Raw genomic sequence first — 8,616 nt, 5'->3', positions numbered from 1 at the left:
TTTCAGCTAAATGGGGGATGAACTTGCCCACTTGATTCACCATGCCCAGAAAACTGCGCAACTCTGACACATTAGTTGGCTCCGTCATTTCTGTAATCATAATACAAAAGGGACATGAAATTTAAAATGCTAGGTCAAAAAACCCAGCCCATGACATCATGCTTTGTCCTGTAGTGTGTTTGTCATGTTTCACATGTTTTGTCATTGTTTAACTTTTGTCTTCAGGTCAGGAGGGAAGAGCCGGGATGCAAATTATTGAGATGACAGCGTTGCACTTCTGGCTGCACATTTTAATGACAAGGTGTTTTAAATGATCTTTGCCTTCATAATAATTTTATTAAAGCTGTGATTTCATACACACACCCTCCATATCCATATCTATATCCATAGAGATCGTCTGTAATCCCTGGGCAACAGCAGCAAGTTGTGAACAGAAGTTAAGCTTCCAATAAATTGTGGATAACATAAACCCAACATATAAACTGTTTTGTTTTGTATCTGATTTTTCTTCTTCTTCTTTTTTTTGCTGCAGAGATATTGAAACAGGTGCAAAGTTGTTTGCAACTTGTGAATTTTGACTCGAGGGTGAGTCATCTCAAGAGTAACAAATCTTTTGATGCATGTTTAAAGATTTGTTTGAACATCTATATGTCACGGTCCTGAGTCTGCCGACTCAGTGTTTTGTGTCTCTTTATGCTTTTGTTTATTCTGAGTATGTATTCTGTTATGATTTGCCATTTGTTAGGTTTCTGTTCTGTGCTTGCCCTGGTCCCACGTCTGTGTTCTGTCTGTCTATGGTGTCACACTGTCTGTTTGTGAATCTGTCTGTTTAGTTCAGTGTCTTATCTGGTTCTCTGTGTCTGAGTTTCCTGTTTTATTCTGAAGGTCCCCGTCTCATGTGAGTGTGTTCAGTTTACGTTTCCCCTGTCCCACCAGCTCCGACTTCTCCCAGGTGTGTTGCCCTCCTGTTTCTCATCCCCTGATTACTGCTGTGTGTATTTAAGCCCTGTGTGTTCTCCTGCCTGCTGCCGGTTCGTCTGTGTTCCACGGTGTTTCGTTCCTCTCACTGCGCCTCTCTGCCCCGCACCTCGTTTCGTGTGTTCTCAGGTTTGTTATTTAGTTTTCCCAGTTTAGGTTTCTTTAGTTACTTGTCATCCCTCACTGCCTGTTTGCCATTACACCACCTTGTAAATAAATGTCACTCGAATCATCAGTCATTGCCTGCATTTTGGGTCCTCCTTTCCCCCAACACCACACGGCTCGCCTCGGCAGCCGTGACACTATAAATCTGACCATACACACACACATACACACACATACACACAGTAATAAACTATACTGCTAAAGTAATAGACCACTTAAAAGCTTTTAGACAGAAGCAGATTTACTCAAAACTGACTGAGAGGTCCAAAACTGCACTGAATTTAGCTTTTGAAGTGTTACTCCTGATATGGAATTTAGCCTGCGTTTGTTTACACAAGGCAATAAAGCAGTAAGAAACATACATATTCACTAGAGTTAATCAGGAACCTCCTCTATACATACTTTGTAAATATGTAAACTCCAGCCAGCAGCAGGTTACGAAATCCTCTCTGACATCTTTGAAGCTCAATAATTAACAGCTGTCTGGCTTTTCTGGCACACAACTTCTTGTTACTATTACTAATATTTCCACAACAGATACATGTTAATTGGAATTTATACAGTTGAAACTTAGGACCACTGGGAAAAACATAAACTGGGGATCATAACGTTTAGAATGTTTTGCTGTTAGGAGGGACTGTCAAAGCTGCTGTCCTGTTGGCGCTGCCTCAAGTCATAAAACAGAGGCCTCGACCAGATTTCCTGCAGCTTCTCACATTCAGAGCCAGGAGTAGGCTCTCTGTGCATACTCCTCTTTGTATGCACAAACGTCTCGGTATGAGGAGTCTTCTTAGTAATCTCATTATAAACAGTGAGGTCAGAAACATCGGGGCCTTGACTGCCTAATTCCCCGATGTTGCTGGCTGATGCAGCGGACACAGAAAAGGGTTTCACTTTCCTTCTAGACAGTTATTGTTGATAGTCAGAGTATTTGGTGCTAGTTAAAGGGTTCCTCTGAATTTTTGCCTTGTGCCCCAACAGACTCACCAGTGGCTCTTGGCAAAACTGCAAGTTAAAGGTTAACTTGCACCTGCCCTTCTGTGTGAGCGAACACAGCCCAGCAAAAGCTTAGCTGAGATCCGACAATCTCCAGCCTGTCTTCACGTTCAGGTCATCAGGTGCTACCCTCTCACTGTCTGTTTGGGCTTCATTTTGGTCCACTAGCACAATCTAAAGTGGTCACTCGGTATAAAGCCAGTGAAAGGCCTAAAACACGTGAAAGCAGTATGTTATACTGTAAATCATTGATGCAGCTCATCTGGTTGTTCACTAGCAATACAAAATGCTTTTCAACCTTTGGAATTTCTCAGTGCTCCTCCTCCTGCTCCACATGCCTTTTTATACCTCTGCTTTGTCTTCAGCAGGACAGCTGTGAGACAAACATGTTGGTCTGGACAGTGTGTGCGGTTTTGATTGCATGTGGCGTTTTACTCCGCCATTCTTCCTTCCTCCAGGATGTCCAATTCGTGCTCACTAAAATAAAAGTAAGGCGGTTCATCAAAAAGTGCGTGCAGACTAATTACTCAATCCTGGACCGCTTTTTAGAGCTGGTGAAGACGCAGCCGCACAAGCCTTTCGTTTATTTTAAAGATGAAACGTTCACCTACCGGGACGCAGACGTCCTGAGCAACAAAGTTGCGAGAGCGTTTCTGCAGGCTGGATGCGTAAAAGAAGGAGACACGGTGGCGCTGTTCCTGGGGAACCAGCCGATGTTCCTGTGGCTCTGGTTGGGTTTGGTGAAGATTGGATGTGCTGGAGCTTTGCTCAACTCCAACATCAGATCCAAGTCTCTGCTACACTGCCTCAACTGCAGCGGAGCCACAACTCTGGTAGCAGCTGAAGGTAGTACCTGCATTTCTGTCTGCTTTTCCAAGCAATGGAGACAGTAGAGAGCTCATTTACTCAACATTAAATAACCAGATAAATACATAAATAAATAATCTGACAGGCCTGGAGTTCATCAATTGTATGAAACAATTTTCTAGACTTGCTGGATGCAGTGAAGGAGGTGCTGCCCCATCTTCACGAACAGCAGATCAATGTTTTCATCTTAGCTGACAGATGTGAAGTTACAGGTGTGAAAAGCTTCATTGATAAAATGAATCAGGCTTCCTCTGAGCCTATACCCAAGGAGTTAAGGTCCCATTTAACCATGCAGAGTCCAGCAGCCTACATATACACCTCAGGGACAACAGGTAAACTACTTACTGAGATTCACGATGCATCAGTGAAAGAAACAGAAGATTCGCCACCTGAGCCTCTGGCTTGTCTTTAACAGGTCTCCCTAAAGCAGCTTTGATCACTCAAGGCAGAGTGTGGACCATGTCTTTACTTCTGCCTTCATCAGGAGTGAACTCCAAAGATGTGATTTATGATACCCTCCCTCTTTATCACAGCACCGGCTTCCTTGTCTTCACTGGGGCCATTGAGAGGGGTATGAACTCTTTGGATATATAATATTGTGTTTTTTAGATATATGATTGGTGTATGACTTTATTTTATTTATTTTTTTAACCAATGTAATATAAAAACCATAGTTACATATATGTAACTATATGTTACATATTTGTTGAAAAACCCAAAATTTGGACTACTTCCACTGCTACTCTTTAAAGTGTGCTGTTGTCATCTATTGTTGTGTGCAGGTATTCCTGTTGTTCTGAGGAGTAAGTTTTCTGCTTCCCAGTTCTGGGACGACTGCAGAAAATATAATGTCACCGTCATACAGTACATAGGTGAAATTATGCGTTATCTCTGCAACACTCCACAGGTTTGTGCCAACACAGCACCAACATTAATACTACTGTCTCACACAGAAAGCTTTAAAAAACTAACAAACGCATGCTCTTCTTTTCTCTTCAAACAGAAACTCAGTGATAAAAACCACAAAGTCAGACTTGCAGTAGGCAACGGGATCAGAGCAGATGTTTGGAGGGACTTTGTGAGACGATTTGGGGAAATTCAAATCAGAGAATTTTACGGAGCAACTGAGGGAAACTTTGCTCTGTTGAATTATAGCAGCAAGATGGGAGCTCTTGGGCGACACACCTTCCTGCACAAGGTAAAAGTCCATGTTTCAGCTCACATTAAGAAGTAAAACCTGTCACTCATGAAGCAGTGTTTTAGCTTTTTTTTTTTAAACTTACAGATGTTTTTTCCATATGCTGTGATCAAATATAACATAGACAAAGAAGAACCTTTGAGGGATTCTTCTGGTTTTTGCATGGAGGTTCAGAGAGGTGTGTTACTTGCAGGATGCTTACAAAACCAAAGATTCTTTGTTTCCTGTCCTTTTATTTATATTTCTAAAGTTCTCACCCATGCATCTTTAAAAATAAGTATTTATTTAAATCTCATTAATATTGACTTTAAATATAACAACCCCAAATATGACTTCTCCTGTACTTTGATCAGGTGAACCTGGACTTCTGGTGACTAAAATAACAGCCAAAGCTCCATTCATTGGTTATGTGAGAGACATGAAGCAAACTGAGAAAAAGAAGCTGCGTAACGTCTTCAAGAAAGGTGATCTGTACTTCAACACTGGCGACCTGCTGTGCATCGATGAGGATAATTTCATGTACTTCCACGATCGTGTTGGCGACACATTCAGGTGAGCGCATGTTTTGAAATAATGCTTAAAAATGTGAGCTTACACAGAGCACTGAAAAAATACAAAAATTACCAACAGATGGAAAGGAGAGAACGTAGCTACAGCTGAGGTGGCCGACATCCTCGCGCTGGCTGACTGCATTAAAGAAGCCAATGTTTACGGAGTCAAAGTGCCAGGTACATGTTGCTTTGTTGCTGCGCTTGTGCCAAAACCAAGAAACACATGCTACTGAATCAGTGATCAAATTGTTTAACAATGATATCCAGCATTTTTTCTTCGCTATGCATAAAAATGAATTCTTTTTAAAACAAAAAGGAGCTCTAAGATGGCATTACCAAACCTCACCAAACTTTGAATCTTTATATATAGCCGTACAAAATATGGAGGGGGGGGGGGGGGGGGGGGCAATGTTTGCTGCTTGTTGCTCTGTGCTCCATCCAGATGATCCCGCACTACTTCAATAATTTTGTAGTCCAAGATCTGAGGATACAAATTCATGACTGATAGTGATCCATTGTATGTTTTTCTATCCAACTTGTTTTTACTACATTGGCAGTGTGTTTGGGGTCATTGTGAGGCAGAAAAATGAAGCTCTTGTCAATCAAATGCTTTCCAAATACTTCTGCATGGTGGATTAAAATCAGACCATACTATTCTGCATTCATAATTCCATCAATTTCCAAACAATGGCTGAAATGCAGCCCCAAACCAGCCTCCATTGTGTCTGTAAACACTCAATGTTGTGCTTCTCTCCTCACCTCCTTCGTATATGTTCATGATGGCATGAACCAGAAATTTCATATGTAGATTCATCCCTCCATAACACCTGTCACCACCGATTTTTAGTCTAGTTCTTGTATAATGTGGCATACCTTAGCCTTTTCTCCCTGTTTCACATCCTTTGAATGGCTTCTTGACAGCCACTCTTCTATTGAGATTTCTGATGAGGCTTCTATGAACAGTAGATGGATCAACTTTCCTATTTCTTAAGGACATAACTTTCAGATGTTGTTCATCTGCTGTAGGTTTCTTAGCCCTGTCCTTTTCTTTTGTCCTCCACTTGTCCAGCTTCCTGAGATTTTTTTGACACACTATCGTGAGATTAGCAATACTGAACTTCAGTTAACTCCTGTTTTGTGACTGTTTAACTTTTGTCTCCAGGCCAGGAGGGAAGAGCCGGGATGGCTGCTGTTACTTTGAGAGATGGACTGAAGTTTGACTCCACGGCTGTTTTTAAACATGTCGAGGACTTCCTGCCGTCCTACGCCAGGCCACGCTTTCTGAGGATTCAAGTATGTTTACTGCAGTTATTTTACACTTTTACAAATGCATTTGTGGGTAAGCCTCTTTGTTGCCATAGTGATTTATTTAGCCCACTAATGATTGGTTGTACTGTGATTTATTACAGAGGTCACTGGACATTACAGGCACGTTCAAGCTAATAAAGACGAAAGTAGTGGAGCAGGGCTTCAACCCAAATGAAATAACAGACCCACTCTACTTTCTGAATGAAAAAGAGAAGAACTATACTCCACTCACGCCAGATGTATTTGATTCAATTATAGCAGGAGACGTCAAAATATAAAGTGATTTTACTTTTGAAGAAAAAAATCCACCTTTTCACACACAAGCGAATCATTTGTTGTGTCACTTCTGGTTACACATTTTAATGACAAGGTGTAAAGCATAAATTTATTTTTTGTTCTTTCATGCACACCCCCCATGTTTGAGTTTGATGTACCAATCTGTGAGTGTGGTGATGGGTTCACTAGTTTATTAAATGGATTGCTGTACACCTCCTTCCTGCATTGCATTCTGGTCCGTGTAGGCTTTTGGCAGTGTGGGAGCAAACATATCTTTCTGTCACACATTCTGCTCTCTTTAATATTCATTTAAAACCTCCACACCAAAAGTTTATGCTTTTGTAAGTGGATTTATTCAGTGGCGTAATTCAGCTCATACAGCTGGTTTCATGCAGAATGTATACCCTGAATAACTTTATCTAGTCTTATGTCCCAGAAGCTCACACCAGCTCCCAGCGTAGGTGCTCTTTTTTCACCCTCTGGTTGAGTGATTCGTAGTGTTCAGGAGGCCTGGATTAAAGCCATGGAGCTCAGGCAGGGGAGAGCAAGCTCATTAACCACAGGGTCACTGATGTTAAAAAGGGAATCATAAATGGGGGAATAAAAAATGTTTCTTTCAGTGGTATAATATATTATGCTATTTCTGCCACTGTCCACAAGTCCATCCATCACTTTTGTCCAGTGACTTGCTGTCGATGGATTACCACGGCCCTCGAGAACATGCACAGAAAGATATTTTGTCAACATACAGCAAACTGTAGTGCAGCATTTTACAGGGATGCACGCACATTTTAGGCAGCATTAAACCACAATTGTTCTGAATCTGGCTCAAATTTGAGTGTCAGGATTTAAAGCATCTCCTTTTTCCATCTCACATATCAGATAAGCTGTAAGACACCCAGGAAATGCATTAAAATGTATAACACTTTAAATTCATTATATTATTAATTCCTTTCTGATGCCACCCATCAGTTAAATGTCAGGTTACTCAAGAGTTGGTTTGCTGCTGGTAATAACTCTCAACTCCTTGAAGAAACGTAACCATGGCATTTGAACATGTTTATATCAAATCTGTCTTTTCTTTCTTTTTTAAAAAAATATTAGCGATCTGATCACATTTTATAATTAAATGAAAAGTGCCGACGGATGTGCTGTTGTGCTTTGCCTCTCTCTTGCGCTATATTTTTGTGGAGGGGGAAGGGGGGGTGGCGGATCTCTAGTTTTTCCAGGTGAATACTTTAAAATCTCCACACAAATTTTTTATTGGATAAAGATTATTTTTAATTTTTTATTTATTTGATCCAAATAAGTTACTTCATTGTTTGGAGCTACAGGAGGAGCTGACGTCATTTTAATATTCCATTTTTTAAATATGCACTTACACTCACTCACACGATGCATAATTACAACCATGCATCCATAGTACACTCACACAGAAATGTAGACATGACAAAAGCATAAAAATAATTATCTTAGATCTGAGAGCCAAAGCTGGAGGCGAATGCGGGAGACATTTTCACAGGTTAAGAAATGGATCAATGAACTTCCCAAACTCTAAGAAAGCTGACTGTGAGCACACAATATCCTTATATCCTTATAAAAAGCAGCCAATGCCGAACACCCCCAACCCCCACCAAAACATGGATTTTAGCTCTACTGGTGATTATAAATTGGCCATAGGTATGTAAGGTTGTGTCCTTATGTCTTAGCCATGTTATAGAATGATGAGAGGTGGGATAGGCTCCAGCCTGAATATACAATATATATTTATAAAGTTAATGTGAAAGAACAGATTTCTCTGTTAAGTGTCACAATGTAGAGAGTTAATGCACAAGCTGTGAAAGATTTCCTCAACCTGTGTGTGTGACAGCGAAGCTGAGCCGGTCTGTTGGAGAAAGTCCTGCACTAACTGTCCAGTAAGTGGTGCAGAAGGTAATCAGGATTATCTGTGATAGATAACAGTTTCTTTAGTGACCTCCTTTCCACAACAAATGTGTCCAGGTTGCAAAAACACACAATAGCTGAAATGCGTGTAGAAAGATTTGTTTGTTTGTTTTTTTGTTTGTAGAATTCATATTTGGACTTTTTTTAAACTATAACTTTTGCCAAATTATCCATTTTTTTTCTGGAAATGATTTCAGAAGTTGTTAGGATGTTTAATTCCATTACATTTCAGTTATCTTATAATATAAAGCCAAATCACAGTATCAGTTAGCTCAAGCAACTTTATATTTTTTGGTAAGGACACTAGAACGAGGGGGAGAAAACCCCAGCAGT

The 8,616-nt window shown here is 40.5% G+C and overlaps 1 protein-coding gene across 6 annotated transcripts; it reads left to right on the top strand.

The window, feature by feature from the left end:
• Nucleotides 1-317: 317 nt before the first annotated feature.
• Nucleotides 318-7,486, top strand: LOC146704763 (long-chain fatty acid transport protein 2-like). Of its 6 annotated transcripts, none has more exons than XM_085462119.1 (12): nt 321-585; nt 2,125-2,261; nt 2,508-2,985; nt 3,129-3,338; nt 3,422-3,577; nt 3,789-3,913; nt 4,010-4,204; nt 4,292-4,382; nt 4,558-4,756; nt 4,835-4,932; nt 5,918-6,048; nt 6,165-7,486. In XM_085462119.1, exons 3-12 carry the CDS (start codon nt 2,526-2,528, stop codon nt 6,339-6,341), a joined length of 1,842 nt encoding a protein of 613 aa, XP_085318245.1. In that variant the 5' UTR covers nt 321-585; nt 2,125-2,261; nt 2,508-2,525; the 3' UTR covers nt 6,342-7,486. The 6 variants fall into 6 exon arrangements, with proteins under 6 accessions (XP_085318240.1, XP_085318245.1, XP_085318244.1 ...); XM_085462118.1 differs by having other exon boundaries at nt 2,505-2,985; XM_085462117.1 differs by having other exon boundaries at nt 2,125-2,367.
• The last annotated feature ends 1,130 nt before the right edge of the window (nt 7,487-8,616 follow it).

Source organism: Copadichromis virginalis, linkage group LG7, assembly GCF_057382275.1.
Source record: "Copadichromis virginalis isolate Kocher_CV1m ecotype Utaka linkage group LG7, C_Virginalis_male_GT1.1, whole genome shotgun sequence".
NCBI lineage: Eukaryota > Metazoa > Chordata > Actinopteri > Cichliformes > Cichlidae > Copadichromis > Copadichromis virginalis.
This window is presented reverse-complemented; position numbering and strand designations above follow the sequence as displayed.

What these genes read in the sequence shown, in the direction of transcription:
- LOC146704763 (XM_085462114.1), top strand. Translation starts at nt 2,370, where the DNA reads ATGTTATACTGTAAATCATTGATGCAGCTCATCTGGTTGTTCACTAGC. An exon ending in GACACACCTTCCTGCACAAG is followed by an intron (nt 4,205 to 4,291) that starts GTAAAAGTCCAT and finishes TTAAACTTACAG; the next exon opens with ATGTTTTTTCCATATGCTGT. An exon ending in TTACGGAGTCAAAGTGCCAG is followed by an intron (nt 4,933 to 5,917) that starts GTACATGTTGCT and finishes TTTTGTCTCCAG; the next exon opens with GCCAGGAGGGAAGAGCCGGG.